The sequence below is a fragment of the Neovison vison genome, chromosome 3, assembly GCF_020171115.1.
Source record: "Neovison vison isolate M4711 chromosome 3, ASM_NN_V1, whole genome shotgun sequence".
Lineage (NCBI taxonomy): Eukaryota > Metazoa > Chordata > Mammalia > Carnivora > Mustelidae > Neogale > Neogale vison.
The window spans coordinates 175,651,336-175,675,169 of record NC_058093.1 but is presented as its reverse complement, the minus strand read 5'-3'; the positions used below and the strand labels follow the sequence as shown (position 1 = coordinate 175,675,169).

The window sequence follows — 23,834 nt, the reverse complement described above, 5'->3', positions numbered from 1 at the left end:
ACAATCAGAAAAGAATTTAAGAAGCTCAAAATTACTTTAAAATAAAGATTTTAGGGGTACCTAGTTGTCTCAGTGGGCACAGCACATGACTCTTAGTCTCCATGTCATGAGTTCAAGCCCCATGTTGGGCATGAAGCCTACTTAAAAATAATAATTTTTTTAAAAAAATAATAATAATTCTTAAAAAACATTAAAAAAAATTCTAAATTGTTTCAAGTGGAGAAAAGTTGAATCATACAATAAATACTATATACTCATCACCACGATACAAATTTGTTAACATTATGCTTACTAAAATTGGAATCTTAATTACAAATATCTAACAGATATAAATAACTCATTTATTTCTCTGGAGCTCTGATTTCCTAAAAGCCTATCATCCTGTAACTGTTTTCTACTCTAACTTGAAACTGTTAGACCAAAAAAGATTTAAAAATTCAATCTCAATATAAGGAAAAAAGTTTACAATCTTATGAGCAATTTCCGGGAACCTAGCTTTACGAGAAAAGTTGTTGCCTGAAGACTTCCAACCTGAAAAAGCATGTAAATAGTCACTTTTTGCTATTCACATGATTAAAGGAAAAAAATAAAAAATAACACAATTGAAAATGTCATACCTTCAAGTTTTTAAAGCAAGAGTTTAAGTATCTTGGATAGAAATTGAAAGAAAAATTGTCTCTATCATCTGTCCATCAGTAACAACTTTATAATGAGTTACAATGTACCATACCTTTCTGTTTCTAATATATCCACTATATATTGCCTCTTTATTTTTCTCCTTCTTCTCAAAATCTTCTTTAGAAAGCACAAGTTCATGAACATCTTGGGAATCTGCAGGTTTGCTTATCATCTGTTAAATATTAACAAGAGTACTTTAAAAATTCCTAAAAGTTAAACTGGTTAACACACTTAGAATCAACCTCAAAATATTTTTAATCAACTTTCATTTATAAGAAACCTTTTTACTTACTCTGGCTGATTGTCCAACAAAGAAAACAGCCTGCTTGCCCCCAACACCAAAATAGGAAATATCACTATTTAAACTGCGTGGCACTGGTACTGGACGAACATATCCTGAATGATCACTAAAAATAAAACATTAATGTAGTGATTTTAAACAGGCTACTTAGGTACCAAAGGAAATTGTTATAGAACTTTTATTAAGTGTTAATAAAACTATCCCCAAGCTAGACAATACCCTTATTCAAGGTAAAGGAATCAGAACCCAAAGTCAAGATACCACCTAATCCAGCAGTTCTCAAAATATATTCCCCAGACCACCTGTTAGCAGCATCACAAAAAACTCAAAAAATGCACATTCTTGGACCCACCCTACTAAATCATAAACTCTCTCAGCAAACAAGACTAAATAAATGCCTATATCCTTATCTATCCTACTGCCCCTACAACTGTCCCTTCAAAATTGTTTACTGCTTCAAAACTTAAAAAAATATTCTCTGAAGAATATAGGAATTATAGCAAAGACATTCTTACTTCCATGTATCATGACAAAAGAACCTCTTATGGAACCACTGACACCACTCTGAAGAATAGGCATCTATGGTCTCTCAAAATACAGGCTAGGTGTCCATTCCCACTATCAGATATAAACAGAATTGGGGGTGAGGCCAGAACCCCTATTATACTCAATGGAAAAGCTAAACACTACATGTGGCATAGCTGGAAGAATTAGAAAACACAAAGATACACTGAAAGTATGTTCCCATAAGAAATTTAAAAAGAAAAGGAACAGAAAATGTCAAAGTGGGTATAAAAGACATGAAGGACCAAAGGAAAATATCTCACACAAGTGTAGTACTGGAAAGAAGAGAAAATGGAAAAACTACAAATATTGGTTGACAGAGCTGGGAAATGCAGGAAATAGGGAAAGGTTGTAAAAGAATGCAAACTCTCAGTCATAAGATGAGTAAGGTCTGAAGATCTAGTCACTAACACTCTATTGTATAACTGAAATCTGCTAAGAGAATAAAACTTAAAAATGCTCTCTCTAAAAAAAAAAGGTAAATATGTGAGGTAATGAATGTGTCAATTAACTAGAGGGAAGGAATCCTGTTTAAAAGAAAAACCAGCAGTGCCTGAGTGGCTCAGTGGGTTAAGCCTCTGCCTTCGGCTCAGGTCATGATCTCAGGGTCCTGGGACAGAGCCCTGCATTGGGCTCTCTGCTAGGTGGAGAGCCTGCTTCCCACCCCTCCCTGCCTGCCGCTTTACCTGCTTGTGATTTCTCTCTCTATATCAAATAACTAAAATCTTAAAAAAAAAAAAAAAAGCCAGAATACAGTTCAATATTTAGTATATATCAATGTAAAAGGTGTAAGAACAAAAGATCAAGACAGTAAATGACATGGATATTACTGCTGTGATGTACTAATACTGTATGTGAAGTGGATGTGAAATGGCATATTACTTGAGATAGACTATGACAAATTAAAGATATATATTTTTAACCCTAAAATTATAGTAAAACAAGAGTAACAACCAGTAATCCAATAAAGGAAAGAAATAAAATAGAATTACACACACGAAACACTCAATTTTAAATAAGTCGGGGGAAAAAAAAACAAGAACAAACATAACAATAATTGCAGTGAATGTAATTGGTCTAAATCCCCAATTAAGCAGAGAAAACTTTAAGACACAACTATATGTTGCCTACTATAAAGTGACAACAGGTTAAAAAGTTGGAAAAAGACTTTGCATCTTAACACTAATGTAAAGAAAGCTGGAGTTGCTATATTAACATCAAACAAAGTAGATAGAAGATTATCACCAGGATATGAAGAACATGAAAACAAATACATGGGTAAATTAAATAGATCACCCTTCTCCTCTTGAGTTTTTAAAATTATAGTAGATTGCTGAAATCAAAATAACACTATTTGATATGGTTCTCAATGTACAAAGCGATAATACTTAAGAGAACTAAATTACAGGGCACCTGGGTGGCTCAGTTGGTTAAGCATCTGCCTTTGGCTCAGGTCATGATCCCAGTGCCCTAGGATCAAGCCCCACATCAGGGTTCTTGCTCAGCCAGGAGTGTGCTTCTCCCTCTCCCTCTGCCCTATCCGTCAACACCCACCACCAATCCCCCACTCATTCTCTCTCTCTGATAAATGAATAAAATCTTTAAAAAAAAAAGAAAGAAAGAAAGAAAGAAAACTAAATTATAAATGGGAGAGCGTTAACTAACCTAAATAATTTGGGAATATTTCACTTTCAAGTCACTTTAGGTGGTAAAATACCTTACTAGTATAATGTAATGTTTTATATATACAGCATTACCTACAGTGATTGCTAAAAAACAAAAACAAAAAAATACTCAAAATCACTTTATAAAGAAAAAGTAAAATATGGAATAGTAAAATATGTTCAAGTAATCCATAAAAAGGTCAGAAAAGAAAAATAAAAAATAAAGGAAACAGAAATTATAACATTACACACAAGTGCTATTACATATATCAGTAGTCAAGTAAATGTAATGATGCAAATACACTATATAAAATTGGCAGAGTGACCCATTAAAAAAGTTACAAGAAACTCATTTCAAATATAATGATACAAGTAGGTTTAAAGAAAATGGATGAGAAAAGACATACCAGATAAACATGAGTGAAAAGAATAGCTGACAAACAGCACATAAAATACTCTTCAGAGCAAGAAAATTACCAGGGACAGAAGAGTATTACATAATGATAAAAGGATGTACTTACCAAGAATGCATAACAATTCTGTGTATACACAAAATAACACAAGTTCAAAATACATAAAGCAAAAATTCAGAGAACTGAAAAAAGAAATAAATACACTTGCAAATAAGGGGGGGGACTTCAATAAACCTATCTTAGTCACGACCACATAGAAAACCAACAAGGACATAAAAGTAGTTCTTTTGTAATATCATCAACCAACGGGATCAAACTGACATTTACAGAACACTCCTCCCAACAACAGCAGAATACATATTCTTTTCAAGAACACATAGAAAATTACCCAAAACAGATTGTATCCTGGAGCACAAAACAAATCTTGACAAATCTAAAAGAGTATATATAGAGTATGTTCTCTGACCAGAATAAAAATCAAACTAGACATCAACATAAAGACAAGAGGAAATATGTTAAGAACACTTGGAAACTGAATAACACCTTCCTAAAACAATCTATGGATCAAAGAACAAGTTGCAAAGGAAATAAAAAATACACCAAACTGTAGGCATATGAATATATAGCATTATCAAAACATAGGCTATCGTGAAAGTAGTTCTTAAAAGAAAATTTATAGGGGTGCCCGGGTGGCTCAGTGGGTTAAGTGTCTGACTCTTGATTTGGGCTCCAGTCATATCTCAGGGTTGTGAGATCAAGCCCTGTGCCAGGTTCCACGTGGTCATGGAGCTTGCTTAAAAGTCACTCTCTCTCTCTCTCTCTCTCTCTCTCCCTCTGCCTCTACCCTGCCTCCCTCTCTAAAAAAATAAGAAAGGGAAAAAGAAAATTCACAGTGCAAAATATTCACCTTAGATTATTGATTTGAGACTTGTCTAAGATTCCACAAGAATCTTGGGGCACCTGGGTGGCTCAGTGGGTTAAAGCCTCTGCTTTCGGCTCAGGGCACGATCCCAGAATCCTGGGATCGAGCCCCGAGTCGAGCTCTCTGCTTTGCGGGGAGCCTGCTTCCCCCTCTCTCTCTGCCTGCCTCTCTGAATACTTGTGATCTCTGTCTGTCAAATAAATAAAAATCTTTAAAAAAAAAAATTCCACAAGAATCTTTTCTACAAAAAAATCAAAATAAAACTAAAGCAAGGACGCAAATAAAGAGCAGAAATCAAAGAATTTGAAAAGAAAAAAATAATTTGCAATCAGAAAAAAATTTAATTTATCAAACATTGTTTTTTTGAAATGTTACCAATTACTATACACTAATAAACTTGAAAATTTAATGAAATGGACTAACTCCAAGTAAAATATAACTTACAAAACTAAGTCAATAAGTAATATTATAACTCTGCTAACAAAATCAAAGTAATAGTTAAAAAGTCCTTCTGCAAGAAGCTTAACATACCCAAATGGCTTCCAAAGTCAGTTTTAAAACTCAAACTTAAAAACAAAACAAAACTCAAACTTTCATAAGTGAAGTATGAATAAATAAATACAATCTCTTTAGAAAGCAATTTACTGGGGCACCTGGGTAGCTCAGTCAGTAAAGCATCTGACTTAGGCTCAGGTCATGATCCTACAGTCCCACATTGGGCTCCCTGCTCAGCGAGGAGTTTGCTTCTCCCTCTGTTCCTCCCCTATCCCAGCTCATGCACGCTCTCGCTTGCTCACTCTATCGCTCAAATAAATGAATACTATCTTTAAAAACAACAACAATTTGCCATTACCTTGTATATTGAAACTTTCATCTTTATAACCCACAAAGTTCCCTTATAGGTACCTAAGAACTTCTGTAGATTTGGACTAGCAAACATACATAACACTGTATAACAGCATACACACATATGCACACACAATTATACAACTTACAAGACAGTATTACTCATAATGCCAAATGTAGTAGGGGAAGCCAAATGTCCACTGACAGGAGACTAGATTAAATACAGCATGATTTCTTTTAAATATACACAAAAGGATATTTTGTGGTTATGAAAAAAAATAAACTACAGACCCACATAAAGTTGAAATCTTACTAACCTAGTATTAAGTGAAAATACAAGTCCTTTGTAGAACTACAAATAGTATAATTATCCTTTTTTTGCAGCATCAAAAAATAAGCAAAATTAGATTTATAAAAAATAAGGAAATAGGGATTTTGTCTGCCTTTGGCTCAGGTCATGATCCCAGGGTACTGGAATCAAATCCTGCATCAGGCTTCTTGCTCAGTGAGGAGCCTGCTTCTCCCTCTGTCTGCCGCTCCTCCTGCTTGTGTGTTCTGTCTCTGACAAATAAATAAAATACAATCTTAAAAAAAATAAGGAAATAAAAATTCAAGACAGTGATTCACTTTGGTGAGAAGAAAAAAAACAGAATAAGGGAGGGGCACACAGATGTACATTACAGAAAATGTGCTACTTACTGCTTTGGGTGGTAAATTCTGGTTATTCAGCTTATTAAATTTTTCAATAAATAAACCTTAAAAAATTCAATGCCTGAATTGATGAACTGTTATAAATTGTAATTTTTAATTAATTGTAATTAATCAAATTCTATGAACCTGATGTCTATTAAGAAAAATAAGGAGGCGCCTGGGTGGCTCAGTGGGTTAAAGCATCTGCCTTCAGCTCGGGTCATGATCTCAGGGTCCTGGGATCAAGGCCTGTATTGGGCTCTCTGCTCAGCGGGGAGCCTACTTCCTCCTCTCTCTCTGCCTGCCTCTCTGCCTACTTGTGATCTATCTCTCTCTGTCAAATAAATAAATAAAAGCTTTAAAAAAAAAATAAGAAAAATAAGAAGTAAATGGGTTTAGGGTGTCTGGCTGAAGCACCAACCTCTTGTTCTTGAGGTTGTGTGTTCAAGCTCCACATTGGGTGTAGAGATAACTTAAAAAATTAAAAAAAAATTTTTTTTAAGTAAATGGGTTCTAAGACTTTAATTACCATGGCAATACTTCTAGGAAACAGGCTAAAAATACCTGACCCCAAATACTATCCTAAAACATATACGTAAATACATAAAAGTTTAGAGAGAGAGCAGCTCCAAGATAAAACAACACACATGTACTTAAATTGATTCAAGACTAAGAAATTCTGTTAACTGATAAGGAATAGACATAGTCACCAGGAAGTAAGTCTCCCTTTCAACCCAAACCATCCATGCAACTCTAACCCAGGGAAAAACCTTATCATGGCAAATAAGGTTGAGAATATAAATTTTGTTTCAGGCTTCCGTAATTAAATCCAGAAAATTTCCTGTACTCACACTCAAGGATTATATAAATAACCCTTCATGAAAGTAAGGAAAAGAGGAAGATAATGTGACCTCAAGATAAATCTTGCATTGTAGAAGCAATCCTTTGGAGAATTTAGAAAGTCACCTGCCTCAGGAATAAATTCATATCACAGTCCAAAAGAATTTCAAAACACATCTCAATCAAATACTTGATACAATGTAAAATGACATTGTATCTTTTCAAAGTAAGAGTGTTCCATTGGAAGAGAGAAACAAAATCTGAAAGGAAACAAATCACAAAATGTGTTGAAAGTAAGAAAAAGGAAGAGGAGGTGTAATCAAATTAGTAAAAAGAAACTAAAAAACAATATATAAGTGGTGGTCAGGAAATAGGGTAGAGTGACTACATATGTATATTTACATCTCACTGTCTCACTCTACCAAAGGGAATAACCCCACAATAAAACCTTCACCTCCAACAAACTGACAAATGGCCACAGATCCCTATTAGGGCTTCTGGAATAACCAATTTAAAGTAGGAGGTCTAAATGTTACATACTCATTCTCTGAATTCAAATAATACAAATATCAAGATAAATGAAAGCTCATCTTCACAGAAATACACTGAAGACACAGGAGCTTTTTCTTTGGGAAAATTCTGTTGAGAGTCCATTTCCACAACCTAAAAAATGGCATGGGAAGTGGGTCATGTGGCATGGTATTTTTATTTTTTTAAAAAAATGGCTAAGTTGAGAAACTTTTAATTGCTAATTAAGTTGAAAGTGCAGAAAGTAGCACTAATTCAACATACGTCTGAATTAGGACCACCCAGCATACTTCTTTCCACAAAATAATTAAATGAACACATAGTATTACAATTATGTTCTAGGTATCTAATTTAACTTCTAAGGCAATGATTATAACAGAGCCTACGTGATGATGAGCACATTTTTTAGGTTCAAGTAATGTTGTACATGTTAAGAGAGGATTGGATTACAGGGGTGAATACATATGTCAAAAATCAGTTAAGAGAGTGACCACTTCTATAAAGGTAAAGTAAGAACCTATGAAAACCCACTCACTGATAAAACCAATGAAAACACTATAAAAAATCAACATTTTCAGAACTCTATTAACCAAAGGCTTGGAACAATCCAAGGAGTGTTTCTTCAAGATACACAGATGAATCTCAGTGAGAACAGTGAGCTCTGTGATGTTTTAACATGCCCTATTCCATTTTCTTCTCACCAGTTCTATAGAAGCCTTGAAAACTGACAGCCCTGAATCATGGTGAAAACCAGCCAGCCAGGCAGGAGTCACTGGAGTAAATTTGGAGTTCCCTCAAAGCCGCTTCCCCATACAACTGGCATTATAAGAGTTCTCTGACCTATGCCTAGGAACCTCCACTTGCAAGCTCTGTCTTTACTCAACCTAACTCAGAACTTGATCACTGTGAACCACTTTTTGCGGTTGGTCATTTGTCAAAAACAGTTAGTGGCAACTGTTCATGATCACAGCTGACTAAGGCAATCAAGAGAATATAAAGAATCTGGCCAAAAGCTTACAAGAAAATCTGGAGAATGAAAGATCCTTAGTGATTTTTAAAAGCTCCAGAATAGGCTTAAGGAGAGACAAGATGGCAGATGAGTAGGAGACCTCATTTCATCTGGTCCCTTAACTTTAGCTAGTTAACTATCAAATCATTCTGAATACCTATGAATTCAACCACAGATATAAGAAAAGAATTGCTGAAACTCTACAAACAGAAAATCAACCACTTTTTGCAAGGTAGGAGGTACAGAGAAGTGAATATAAGGGGACGGGATATAGCTGAAGATAAATGGCTGGGGAGGGAGCTTCTGTATGCCAGCTACTAGAAAGTGATTTGTCCCAGAGCACAAAATCAGAACTTTTAGAAATCTGCTCCAGTGAGAGATGTCCCTGCCTGAAAGGTGCTCAGCTGGTGAAGTGGGACAGAATCCTAGGTGGGACAGTGTGGACTCAGGATCCCTGGGGTCAAAGGAAGAATGGGAGTGTCTGTGGGGCAGGGAAACTGGTTTTGTTCAGCAAGGCTGGAAGGGGGCTCTCAGCAGAGTTTGCCATAAACCACACACTGCAGCATGATCCAGAAAAAGTTCTCTGTGCGGAGGCCCTGCAAAGGGCAGAAACATGGTGACCCTCCTCCTCCTCCTAGGGAGGATCAGTGAGGACAAGCACTGCAGTAGTCTGCAGACTTTGGTTCACACAAAAGGGAAGACGGCTTATTCCTGAGGTTTTACTGAAGAAAGGGGACCAGAATCCTTCAGCTCTGACTGGAGACAGAGCCCCTCTATCCTCTCAAGAGGCATGGAAAGCCTTCAGGTAACAAAAACCACATAGAGCAAGCAGAAGCAGCTTACACTGAGCCTGGCTCCCTGGCAAGGGGTGGTACAACTCCACCAAAGCAAAGACACCTGAGAATCAGCCCAACAGACCCCTCCCCCAGAAGACCAGCTGGAACAAAAGGCGAACACCAAGTTTATGGAGGACACAGGCCTGCAAAACTCCAGCACTAGGGGAAAATAGTATATAGAATTCAAGGGTTTCATTTACCTTTCAGTGTAAAATTTTTCTTTTCTTCCTATTCAACTAGTTTCTTATTTTATCAACTGTTTTTAAGTCCTTTTTTAACTTTCATTTTTTACATTTACATTTTTAAAGACATATTCTTCATTTTTTGGCTTACTTTCACTGTATTCAATTTTCTTTTCTTTTTTTATATATATATATATATATATATATATATATATATATATATATATATATATATATGTTTTCATTTCTTTACATTTTGGGCCTTCTAACAAACAGACCAAATACACACAAGACCAACTGGATCACCCTGTTTTGTCCACCTGAGAGATTATATTTTCTCTTCCCCACCCCCTTTTTGTTTTTTGGTTTCTGACCTCTGGATTTGTCTAGTATGTATTTCACTTGGGTTGTGGTTGACATTTTTTATTTTGTTCTCTTGTTCATCTATTCTTCTTTGGGCAAAATGATTAAAAGAAAGAATTCACAACATAAAGGAAGAACTAGAGGTAATACTCTCTATCACAGATCTAATAAATAAGAATATAGTAAAATATCATAGCTGGACTTCAGGAAAACAATTCTAAAGTTACCAGCTGCACTTGAAAAAAGCATAAAGACGCTAGAAAATCTCTTAGTGCAGAAATAAAATCTAATCAGACTAAAATTAAAAATGCTCTGAGATGAAGTCTAAATTGGTCACTCTAATAGCTAGGGTAAATCAGGCAGAAGAGAGAGTAAGTGACAGGGAAGGTAAGTTGATGGAAAGGAAGGAAGCTGAGGAAAAGAGAAAAACAACAAATGGACCATGAGGGGAGACTTCAAGAAATCAATAATACCATAAAGCAAAACAATATTAGAAGTATTGAGTGTCCCTGAGGAAGAAGAGGGGGGTGGGCAGAAGGCATATTAGAGCAAATCATAGCTAGGAACTTCCCTAATCTGGGGAAGGAAACAGGCATTCAAATCCAAAGACAGAGAGGACCCTTCTCAAAATCAATAAAGAAAGATCAACACCCCAACATATAATGGTGAAGCTTGAACATTTCAAAGACAAAAAGAAAATCCTGAAAGCAGCTTGGGACAAGAGGTACTTAACCAGTAAGGGTAGAAACGTAAGGCTGGCACCATACCTGTCCACAGAGGCATGACAGGCCAGAGAGGGTGGGCATGATATATCCAGGGTGCTAAATGAGAAAAACATGCAGTTAAAAATACTTTATCCACCAAGGCTCTCACTCAAAATGGAAGGAGAAATAAAGAGCTTCCAGGACAAATAGAAATTAGAAGATTTTGTGAACACTAAACCAGCCTGGCAAGAAATATTAAAGGAGATCCTGTAAGCAAAGAGACAGTCCAAAAATAACATACACCAGAAACAAACAACCTACAAAAATAGGGACTTTACTGGTAATACAATGGCACTAAAATTCTTATTTTCAATAATTACTCTGAATGTAAATGGGATGAACGCTCCAATCAAAAGACACAGGGTATCAGATTGGATAAAAAAGCAAGACCCACCCATATGGTATCTATAAGAGACTAATTTTAGACTTAGACACTTCCAGACTGAAAGTGAGGGAATGGGTAACAATTTATCATCTTTTGACTCATGGACACCAAAAGAATGCTGGGTAGCAATCTTCATATCAGACAAATTAGATTTTAAACCAAAGACCATACTAACGGATAAAGAGGAACACTATATCATACTTAGAGGGTCTACCCAACAAAAAGATCTGACAAATATAAATATTTGTGCTCCTAACTTGGGAGCAGCCAACTATATAAGCCAATTAATAACCAAATTAAAGAAACACATTGATAATAACACAATAATAGCCGGGGACTTCAACGCCCTACTCACAGCAATGGACAGTTCATCTAAGCAGAAGATCAATAAAGAAACAAGGGCTCTCAATGATACACTGGACCAGATGGACTTCACTGATAAATACAGAGCATTCCATCCTAAAGTAACAGAATACAAATTCTTTGTGAGTGCACATGGAATATTCTCCAGAATGGATAACAAACTGGGTCACAAATCAGGTCTCAACCAATACCAAAGATTGGGATTATTCCCAATATGAAATATGAAAATATCTTATTTTCAGGCCACAATGCTTTGAAACTTGAACTCAATCACAAGAAACATATAAACTACCAAACTGAAACAGGAAGAAATAGAAAACCTGAATAGACCCATAGCCATGAAGGAAACTGAAGGAGTAATCAGAAATCTCCTAAAAAACAAGAAAGTCCAGGGCCAGATGGCTGCCTGGGGAAATTCTACCAAACATTTAAAAGAACCTATTCTACTGAAGCTGTTTCAAAAAATGGAAATGGAAGGAAAACCTCCAAACTCATTTCACAAGGCCATCAATACCTCAATCCCAAAACAGACCCCATGAAAAAGGAGAATTACAGACCAATATCCCTGATGAACACAGATGCCAAAAGTCTCAACAAGATACTAGCCAACTGGGGCACCTAGGTGGCTCAGTCGCTTAAGGGTCTGCCTTTGGCTCAGATCATGATCCAAGGGTCCTGGGATCGAGTCCTGCATCAAGCTCCCTGCTCAGTGGGGAGCTTGCTTCTCCCTCTGCTTCTTCCCCCTGCTTGTGCTCTCTCTCTCTCTGTCAAATAAATAAAGTCTTTAAAATAATTTAAAAAAAAGATACTAGTCAATAGAATCCAACAGTATATAAAAAAGATTATTTACCATGATCAAGTGGGATTTATTTCTGGGATACAAGGGTAGTTCAACATCCACTAATCAATCAACATGATAGATCATTAATAAAAGAGAGGATAAGAACCATATGATCCTCAATTTATGCACAAAAACCATCTGACAAAATATGATCCTCAATTTATGCAGAAAAACCATTTGACAGCATCCTTTCTTGTTTAAAACTCTCCGCAGTGTAGGGTAGAGGGAACATACCTCATTATCATAAAAGCCATCTATGAAAAAGCCCATAAAGAATATCATTCTCAATGGGGAAAAACTGGGCTTTCCCCCTAAGGTCAACAAGAACATGACAGGGATGCCCACTCTCACCACTGTTGTTCAACATAGTACTAGAAGTCCTAGCTTCAGCAATCAAGCAACAACAACAAAAAAATAAATGGCGTTCAAATTGGCAAGGAAGTTGTCAAACTCTCACTCTTTGCAGATGGCATACTTTATGTGGAAAACCCAAAAGACTCTGCTCCAAAAGTGCTAGAACTCATACAGGAATTCAGCAATGTGGCAGTATATAAAATCAATGCATAAAGATCAGTTATATTTCTATATACTAACAGAGAGACAGAAAAAAGAGAAATTAAGGAACTGATCCCATTTACAATTGAACCAAAACCCATAAAATACCTATGAATAAACCTAACCAAAGGATCTGTACTCTAAAAACTAGAGAATACACAGGGGCTCCTGGGCGGCTCAGTCAGTTAAGTGTCTGCCTTCTGCTCAGGTCATGATCACCTGGTCCTAGGATCTAGGTGCTCCCTCCTCCATGGGAAGCCTGCTTCTCCCACTCCCTCTGCCCTGCTTGTGCTCTCTTTCTCAGTCTATTTCAAATAAACAAAATCTTTAAAAATAAAAATCAAAAAACACTACAGAACACTTATGAAAGAAATTGAGGAAGGCACAAAGAAATGGAAAAACATTCCATGCTCATGGACTGAAAGAACAAATATTGTTAAAATGTCTATGTTACCAATGCAATCTACACATTCAATGCAATCCCTATTAAAATACCATTAGCATTTTTCACAGAGCTGGAACAAATAATCCTAAAATCTTCATGGAATCAGAAAAGACCCTGGGTGGCTCAGTGGGTTAAGCCGCTGCCTTCGGCTCAGGTCATGATCCCAGGGTCCTGGGATCGAGTCCCACATCGGGCTCTCGCTGAGTGGAGAGCCTGCTTTCCTCTCTCTCTCTGCCTGCCTCTCTGCCTACTTGTGATCTCTGTCTGTCAAATAAATAAATAAATAAATAAATCTTTTAAAAAAAAAAAAAAAAAAGAAAAGACCCTAAATAGCCAAAAAATGTTGAAAAAGAAAACCAAAGTTGGTGGCATCACAATTCAAGACTTCAAGCTATATTACAAAGCTGTAATAATCAAGACAGTCTGGTACTGGCAGAAACAGACACACAGATCAATGGAACAAAACAGAGAATCCAAAAATGGACCCACAACTCTATGGTGAGCTTATCTTTGACAAAGCAGGAAAGAATATCCAATGGAAAAAGGACAGTCTCTCTTCAATAAATGGTGCTGGGAAAATTGGACAGCAACATGCAGAAAAACAAAACTGGACCACTTTCTTATATTTTCTTATATATTCCATACACAAAGATAAACCCAAAATGGATGAAAAGACCCAAATGTGAGATAGGAATTAATCAAAATCTTGGGAAGAACAAGGCAGCAATCTCTTTCATCTCAACCACAGCAACTTCTTGCTAGACATGTCTCCAAAGGCAAGGGAAACAAAAGCAAAAATCACCTTTTGGAACTTCATCAAGATAAAAAGCTTCTGCACAGTTAAGGAAACAGTCAATAAAACTAAAATGCAACTTATGGAATGGGAAAGGATATTTGCAAATGACATATCAGATAAAAGGCTAGTATCCTAATCTATAAACAACCTATTAAACTCAGCACCCCAAAAAACAAATAATCCAGTCAGAAATGGGCAGAAAACAAGAACAGACATTTGTCCAATGAAGACATAGAAATGGCCAACAGACACATGAAAAAATGTTCCACATCACTTGGCATCAAGAAAATACAAATCAAAACAACAATGAGAGGGAACCCCGGGTGGATCAGTTAATGAGGCATCTGCCTTCAGCTCAGGTCATGATCCCAGGCTCCTGGGTTCAGCTTCCTGCATCAGGCTCCTTGCTCAGCAGGGAGACTGCTTTTCCCTCTGCCTGCCACTCTTCCTGCTTGAGCTTGCTCACTTTCTCTTGCTTTTTCTGACAAATAATATCTTAAAAAAAAAAAAAAGAAGAAGAAGAAGAAGAAAACCCACAATGAGATACCACCTCACACCAGTCAGAACGGCTAAAATTAACAACTCGGGAAATAACACATGTTGGCAAGGATGTGGAGAAAGGGGAACCCTCTTACATTATTGGTAGGAATGCAAACTGGTGCAGCCACTCTGGAAAACAGTATGGAGATTCCTCAAAAAGTTAAAAATAGAGCTACCCTATGACCCAGCAAATGCACTACTAGGTATTTACCCCAAAGATACAAATGTAGTGATCTGAAGGGGCACCTGTACCCCAATGTTCATAGCAGCAATGTCCACAATAGCCAAAATGTGGAAAGAGTCAAGATGTCCATCGACAGATAAATGAATAAAGACGACATGGTATAGGGGCACCTAGGTGACTCAGTGGATTAAGTCGCTGCCTTCAGCCCAGGTCATGGTCTCAGGATCCTGGGATTGAGCCCCGCGTTGGGCTCTCTGCTCATTAGGGAGCCTGCTTCCCCCTCTCTCTGCCTGCCTCTCTGCCTACTTGTGCTCTCTCTGTCAAATAAATAAATAAAATCTTTACAAAAAAAAAAAAGGAAGACATGGTATATATATACGATGGACTATTATTCAGCCATTAGAAAGGATGATTACTTACCATTTACATCAATGTGGAGGGTATTACGCTGAGCAAAATAAGTCAATCATAGAAAAACAATTCTCATATAGTTTCATTCATATGTGGAATGTAAGAACAGTGCAGAGGATTATAGGGGAAGGGAGGGAAAACTTAAAGAGAAGTCATCAGGGAGGGAGAAAAACCATGAGAGACTCTTAACAGTAGGTAACTAACTGAGGGTTGCTGGAGGGGAGGGGGTGGGGGGATGAGGTACTGCATGATGGGCATTAAAGAAGGCACGTGATGCAATGAGCACTGGGTATTATACACAACTGATGAATTAACTATATCTGAAATTAATGATATACTATACATTGGCTAATTGAATTTTTAAAAATAATACAAATAAAAGCTCCAGGATATTCATAAGACTAGAAAACATTACACTCATATGCAGGACTATATACATGCTCAAGAAAGCATGCAGAAGGCGCTAATCTCTCATTTCTGGCTGACACTGAGATTCTGTGCAAGCAAGAAGTGAAGACTAAGGTAGAGTTGTAAACCTCCTGCCAGAACATTGAAAACATACTCCACTATGCAAACAGATATGCATCCCTTGACAAAAGCGTGGAAGACGTAATGGTTCCAGACATTTAGGGAAAATGTCCAATCATTACCTGACCACTAAACCTACACAGAGATTTCAGTGGCAACACAAGATAAAGAATACAGATACTACAGGAGCGCCTGGATAGCTCAGTTGGTTAAGCGTCTGCCTTCAGCTCACGTCATGATCCCAGAGTCCTGAGACAGAGCCCCACATCAAGCTCCCTGCTCAATGGGGAGGCTGCTTCTCTCTCTTATTCTGCCCCTCCTCCCTCATGCGTGGTTTCTCTCTAATAAATAAAAAATTTTTTTAAAAAGTAGTGATGTTACAGAATTAGTTTAGAGGGTTAAGTACCCAACAACAAACAGAAGAAACAAACAACAAGCCCTGGGGAGAACTGCCACACTATATTATTTAAACTGTCTTATTCTCAACAAAAAAAAAAACTGAACCATGACAAAAATATTAAAGTACAGCCCATACACAGGGGGAAAAAAGCAGTAAATATAAATTGTCTCAGAGAAAGCCTAGACACTGAACTTACTAGACAAAAATTTAAATCTGGTATTTCATAAGGCATTCAAATAACAGAAATAATGAAGGATGAGAACACAGTTTCACCAAACAGAGCACAAGAGATAGAATTTTAAAAAAAGAACCAAATGAAAGTTCTGCAATTTAAAGAAACAAAACTGAAAGGAAAAATTTAGTTAAGTGGCTCATGAGTACATCTGATTTGGCAGAAGAATCAATGAACTTAAAAAGCAGGTCAAAGTACACAGTCAGAAACAACAAAAAAAAAATGAACAGAACCTCAGAGACCTATAGGACACCATCAACCATATCAATACATGGATAATAGGAGCCAGAGAAGAAGAAAAGATAAAGATTATTTGAAGAAATAATAGCCAAAAACTTCCCCAAATGTGATGAAAAACATTAATCTACAAATCAAAAAACCTCATCCACCACCAAATAGAATGAACTCAAAAAGACCCAAACCTAGACATATCAATATCAAACTATTAAAAGCCAGACAACAAGAATCTTGAAAGCAGACAGAAGAGATTAGTCACACACACAGGGATACTAGGTTAGATTAACAGCTGATTCTTCATCAGAAACCATGGAACCTTTGTAGGTTAACCTATTCAAAGTGTTAAAAAAGGGGAAAAAAAACTATCAACCTTCAAAAATGAAGGAGATAAGGTTAAGACATTCCCAGATAAACAAAAACTAAAGAAATCTGTTGCTAGTAGATCTGCCCAAAATAGTTACTAAAGACTGTCCTTTTTACAATTCTTTTGATTTAAAAATGTATAAAAGCAGTAACTAGAAAACTGTTGATGTAGTTATAATGTATAAAGATGTCATTTATATAAAAATAATAAAATGAAGGAGTGGGAGGGAATGAAACCACACACGAGCAAAGTTTTTTTTTTTTATGTTACTCACACTAAATTGGTATTAATCTCTAAGAGGGTAACTGTAATCCCTAGAAAAACCACTAAAGGGCGCCTGGGTGGCTCAGTGGGTTAAGCCGCTGCCTTCGGCTCAGGTCATGATCTCAGGGTCCTGGGATCGAGTCCCGCATCGGGCTCTCTGCTCGGCAGGGAGCCTGCTTCCTCCTCTCTCTCTCTCTGCCTGCCTCTCTGCCTACTTGTGATCTCTGTCTGTCAAATAAATAAATAAAATCTTTAAAAAAAAAAAAAAACCACTAAAAATTAGACTAACAACTGTTTATATTAATGATTAGTGAGTGAAGGAGAGGATGAGGGGACACAGAAGTGACTACAATGGGTAAAGGTTTCTATTGGAGTGATGAAAATGTTCTGGAATCAGTTGTGATGCCTGCACCACTTTGTAACTATATTCGAAGCTACCGAACTGTACATTTTAATATGGTGAATTTTATGGTATATGAATTATATGTCCATAAAAAATATTTTCAAAGAAGGTAAGCTTATGACATGTGAGCATTTCACTGTAGGTAAATTTTACCTCAAAAACAATAACAATAACAAAAGAGAAAGATAATGGTATCAATGCTTTAAGCATTAGGAGAGTGCTTTAGTGCTAAGCATTAGGAGAAGCATTAGGGTGGCTCAGTCATTAAGCATCTGCCTTCAGCCCAGGTCATGATCCCAGGGTCCTGGAAGTGAACCCCACATTGGGCTCCCTGCTCAGCAGGGAGTCTGCTTTTCCTTCTCCCCCATTTGTGTTCCCTCTCTCATTGTCTCTGTCAAGTAAATAAAATCTTAAAAAAAAAAAAAAAAAGCACTGGGAGAAAATTTATAGGTATCTATACTTTATTTTGAATTAAAAAAATAAAATAAAATACCTGAACTGAAGATTAGTAGGATAGACAGATACGTGGGAAAGCAATGGTCAGTGGTAGAAAGTAGGCACGAGTACCTGGGTTTTCACCATAGAATTTCAACTGTTCTATAAGTTCAAAAATGTTCATAAAATGCTGAGGGAAAGAATAGTGCTGAAGAAACACTCAGATCCAGGTTGTGGACCTTTCTGCAAATAGCCTGAACTCTACAAAAAAACAGTATCATTAAAGACACAAATGTCAAATTATTGTAGAATAAAAGAATCCAGAGAGACATGACAAAGGGGGTAAAAACCTGAATGTGGACATTATATATTTTGAATCAATGATCAATTTCTTGGTGTGACAGTAGTATTCTGGTTATGAGAATGTCCTCATGTGAAGGACATACATGCTACAGTATTTAGTAGTGAAATGTCATAAAGAATGTAATTTACTTTCAAATGATTTAGGAAGAGAATGTATACATACGTATACATAGAAGACAACAAATGTGACAAAAGATTAACAACTAATAAATCTAGGTGAAGGATATATGCTTGCTAATATCGCTCTTTCAACTTATTTGCTTTAACTTTTTCAAAATATAAAGGGTAGGAGATAAGTAGTACCAAGGTGAGAGTTATAAAGAATATTGGCAAATTAGAACTCTCACCTCATCTCCCTCTATTCTCCCCCTCATATACCACACTTGTGTCCTTCCACTGTCCCAAATAAAACAAGCTGATCATAATTTCACTGGCTGTCTTTGCTGGTGTGCTTTCTACTGGGAGTACTCTTCCCCCAGATCTTCGTTTGGCCGTTTTTCTTTAATCATTCAAGCTTCAACTTAAATGCAATCTCAAAGAGGCCCTCATCTACCACTTTAAGAGATGCCCACCCATCAGGCTCTAACATAGTACTTGATATTTTCTTAACAACAATAATCTATAACTGGAATGCTTATAAATTTTTTGTATTTACTTGTTTTTCTCTCTACAACATAAATGACAGGCCAAGAGAGTCAGCTGTTTTATGCTTTTAGGCTGTCCTACTTTTCTTCCATAGCCTGTATCCTATGACACCCACCCTTGTATCCAGTAAAAAGTTAACTGGAAATAGTAAAGCAACTGATAATTTTTTCTACAGAAGTAGAAGCTAGGGGAGTGAGTAATCTGAAGTTAACAGAAATCAGAGTGAGTGGGTCAAGGGGCTGATACTAAACTCAAAGATGGTATGAGTATATAATAGCTACAACAGTTGTTGGTTTTACTAATACAATACCTAAAAACCTAGGACAAGAGCCAGCAACAGCAACCTTTTTATCAAAAATTAAACAAAAATTCCCTAGCATTTAAATTTAAAAGTTTATGTTCTTCTAAGACTTAGAGAAAAACCAGAGTCCATGTTCCTTGAATTCAGTTAAGATTTACTCTAAAGGTATAGATTCTACTTCCTTCTCTTCCACTTGATTTAAATAACATTTTCCTAATCTTTTTGCCAATCTACCACCTGATATTTCTACTGCATGCTAAATACTATCCTTACGCTTTAAAAGACAGTGGTCTTTGCCATCTCTGTGAATATTTTACAAATCCTTGAAGTGGCATGTACTTGTGAATATAATGAAAAAGAATGGTTGTAGAAAGTCTGAGGCTGAAAATAAGAAAGTAGAAACTAAAATGATAGCTTATATAGTTTATATTTACTGATTGTTTACTATAGGACAAGCTCTATCCTAAAGATTTTACACAACACACTAACTCATTTGGTTCTCACAAAACCTTGTGAGGTTATTTTCCACATTTTGCGGATAAATAAACTAAACTTAAAGAACTAAAATACCTCGACCAATGTCCTACAACTATTAAGGTTAGATTCAAACCAGGCCAAATGATTTCAGAGCCCTTCTTCATGCCTGTCACCATGACACTATAAGTCTTTACAAATTTGATAAAAATTCTGTGGTGCTACAATTTCAGGAAGGGAAATGTGCTAATTATATGTATGTGCTAAGTATATTACATTGTTAAGATTAATACTTAAATTTCGGTGATTCTCCTTGACATAACAAACAGCAAAACAGGACATGAAAAAATATTACTTAATAAGAATACCAACACATACTTCCCAAGTATTGTACCTGAAGTACAATACATAACTAAAAAGAGCAAAAGCCCTGTGGGTCATAGCTCTTACTAGAATTCAGTGAATATCCCAAAGACCTAAACCTTTATACCCTGAACAACTTCTAGTATATTTTGTTTCCCATATGGCATTCTCATTCAGGGTATTTTCTATGAACATATTCTGATATAAAACTCCTGACTAGGCAGCGCCTGGGTGGCTCAATGGGTTAAAGCCTCTGCCTTCAGCTCAGGTCATGATCCCAGGGTCCCGGGATCAAGCCCCACATTGGGCTCACTGCTAAGCAGGGAGCCTGTTTCCCTGCCCCTCTCTCTGCCTGCCTCTCTGCCTACTCGTGATCTCTGTCAAATAAATAAATAAATAAACAAACCAACAAACTCCTGACTAGACTCTATTCTCTAACAGCGATGAATAGTTTATAAAGCAGAGCCTGAATGGCATGTGGGCGTCTCTGTCAGTTGAGTGCCTGACTCTTGATTTCAGCTTAGGTCATAGTCTCAGGGATATGGGCTCCAGCCCTGTGTCAAGCTTTAGACTCATTGTGGAGTCAGCTTGTCCCTCTCCCTCTGCTCCTCTCCTTCACTCACTCAAATGAATAATATCTTTTTTTTTTTTTTAATTTTTATTTATTTTTTGAGAGAGAGAGCAAGAGCACAAGCAAGGAGAGGGGCAGAGGGAGAAGGAGACTCCCTGCTGAAGAAACCCAACACAAGCCTTGATCCCAGGACCCCAAGATCATGACCCGAGCTGAAGGCAGATGTCTGACTGAGCCACCCAGGTACCCCTCAAATAAATAAAATCTTAAAAAACAAAACAGAACAAAACGAAAGAAAAGAAAAGAAAAAGCAGAGCCTTGAAAGCAAAGCAACAATGAGCTCAAGAGAACAATCATTAAGCGTCTGCCTTCGGCTCGGGTCATGATTCTAGGGTCCTGGGACCAAGCCCCACATCGGGCTCCCTGCTCAGCGGAAAGCCTGCTTCTCCCTCTCCCACTCCCCCTACTTGTTTTCTCTCCCACTGTGCCTCTCTGTCAAATAAATATATGAAAATCTTTTAAAAAAAAAAAAAAGAGAGAGAAAACCTGTGGTTCATTAGATGCTTTGCAAGTGGCATCAGGTGATTGCTGAAGTTTAGTTTAAAACCATCCTACTGGGATGCCTGGGTGGCTCATTTGGTTAAGCATCTGCCTTTGTCACAATCCCAGGGTCCTGGGATTGAGCTCTGAGTCAAACTCCCTGCTCGGCGGAAAGCCTGCTTCTCCCTCTGCCCCTCACCCCGCTCGTGTGTGCGCGCGCGCTCTCTCTCTCAAATAAATAAAATCTTTTAAAAATAAGGGTGATCAAGAATACTTGGGGCGCCTGGGTGGCTCAGTGGATTAGGCCTCTGCCTTCAGCTCAGGTCATGGTCTCAGGGTCCTGGGATCGAGCCCCACATCGGGCTCTCTGCTCAGCAGGGAGCCTGCTTCCTCCTCTCTCTCTGCCTGCCTCTCTGCCTACTTGTGATCTCTGTCTGTCAAATAAATAAAAGATTTAAAAAAAAAAAAAAAAAGAATACTTAAGACATCATCATACCTCCTATATACTAGAAAATGCAAAAAGAATTCTTCAGTGGAAGGCACAATATTATGTAGTTTTGACTATTTCTAAGTCTCAAAAATAAAAACTTTATTATATAAATACTCTGAATATATATGCTCATAACATATACATTGATAATGTCAAAAGCTCTATATACCATGTATAACTAAAGAAACATTAGAGTTCTTATCCTTATTAAAATTCCCAGCTACCCATCAAAAACGTGAATAAGGTTTTCTAACCTTTCAAAGTCACCTTGCCTCGTAAATTTTGATAACCTATACACGGCCCAGTTGTTAAGCTGTTTAGAGGTCATTCCTCTTCCATTATCTATCACTGCAACGGCAGGTTTTCCTTGTGTTTCATCAAAAAGCTATGAAATAAGTTCAAAAGACAGGAAAAGTCAAATCAATGTCAAAAATATAAAAAGTTATTTATTAAAGAATTAAATGGGCTCATTCATACACTGATGGTGGAAGTGTAAATGTATTATAAGTTACTAAAAGTTACGTCAGCTGTATAAATCAAAGGCCTTAGAATTCTTCATGTCCTTTAATCCAGAAATTCCATTTCTCAGAATTTAGCTTAAGGAACTAATCAGAAACGTCTAAAGACCTATAAAGATCTTCATGCCAGCACTGTTTACAACAGCAAAAATGTAGGAAAAAATCTAAATCTTTAATAATAATAGACTACATAATTTATAATATAGCCCATAAATGAAACCATAACAATGGAACATTATACTGCAGAATATTCATGATATGGCAAATGTCTACAATGTACTGTGTCAAAGTAGATCACAAAAAAAAAGTACACTGTGATCACATATACATGTATATCTATAAGCATAGAAAAAGGGCACATAAAAATTTTAACAAGAGAAATCAGATAATTTCTACTTTTAGTTTATTTTCTAATGTACCACAAGTTCATTGTAGAAGTTTTTATAAAAGGAAGTTAAATTTCTTTAAAGTATTATTTTCTTACCAATTTGATCTGTATTCTTCTAATACCAGTGTTTCTAGAAGTAGCAGACAATGAATTGTCAATTAATTCTGCAAGAGCAAAAGCTGGAAAAGAATGAGAAGACATTACTGCTTAACTTTTTCCTCTCAAATACTTCATTTAAAAGTTCAAAGTAGAAGAAACTCTGAAGTACCTTAAGCCATCACTTTTATTTTCCAAAGAGCTAGAATTAAAGTATTATCCTGATCCTAATGATATAATACACATTAAAGGCATCATCATCAATCACCACCAGCATTAAAAAGCAGTCATCAACCAGTACTTGTAAGGCACTATACGGCATGAGTCAGCCAGCCATGATTCCTGGCTTCAAGGAGTTTCTAATCTAAAGACAGACATACAGACATAGGAGACAAACAAAAGACCATAACCATAAAATCAAATACTAGTTCATGGTATGTAATACATCATGCACAAGCCAAAAAGTAAACACATTCAGAAACAAGGCAGGGCAGGGGTTACAAATATAAAGCAATTATAAAAATGTCTATTAAGAACTAATTTAGATATAGAAATCTTATGATTAACAGCAACTTATCAAATGGCAGACTGTGTCTAACTGACACAGAACTGCTAATTATTTCCTACTACACAACCAGCTTGATATTCAACTTATCACTGGCTCAGTATTATTAACTAACATTCTTTTTTCTTCAAGGTCACTACTCAAACTATTTCCTGCTTTTACTTCCCTAATTAAAAAGGGGAACACACCAAATTTATGTCTCTTACTACCAATGAAGTGCAATCCAACTAACACTGTAATTAAGCCACAAAGTAGCACCCCAGCAAGCATTCCACACTCTGAACACTTATGGGATGGCTTTGTTTATAAACTAGAAAGAAGTTACCACAAATCAGATATAAGGATCTGGCCAATGGTATTAAGTCTAGAAAATAGAGAAGGAACACTGTAGAAATGGAAGGAAAAAAGAGGTAAGAGAAATTTGGGGGGAAGAAATTATTAAAATTTGATATCTGCTTACATATGAAAGTACAAAAAAAAAGGAAAAAGAAACAAAGATGGTTTTGAGTCTTTGACCAAACTGGATAAACAGTCATA

The 23,834-nt window shown here is 36.6% G+C and overlaps 1 protein-coding gene across 1 annotated transcript in view; it reads right to left on the bottom strand.

Annotated features, from left to right (window-relative positions):
- The window catches only part of SMCHD1 (structural maintenance of chromosomes flexible hinge domain containing 1), a 149,686-nt gene that overhangs the window by 112,409 nt on the left and 13,443 nt on the right, over positions 1-23,834 (bottom strand). The window contains exons 4-7 of the mRNA XM_044243330.1: positions 22,733-22,815; positions 21,985-22,115; positions 971-1,085; positions 731-850 (exon numbers count right to left, since the gene is read on the bottom strand). Coding sequence (XP_044099265.1) covers positions 731-850; positions 971-1,085; positions 21,985-22,115; positions 22,733-22,815 — 449 coding nt within the window. The remainder of the gene's footprint in view (positions 1-730; positions 851-970; positions 1,086-21,984; positions 22,116-22,732; positions 22,816-23,834) is intronic.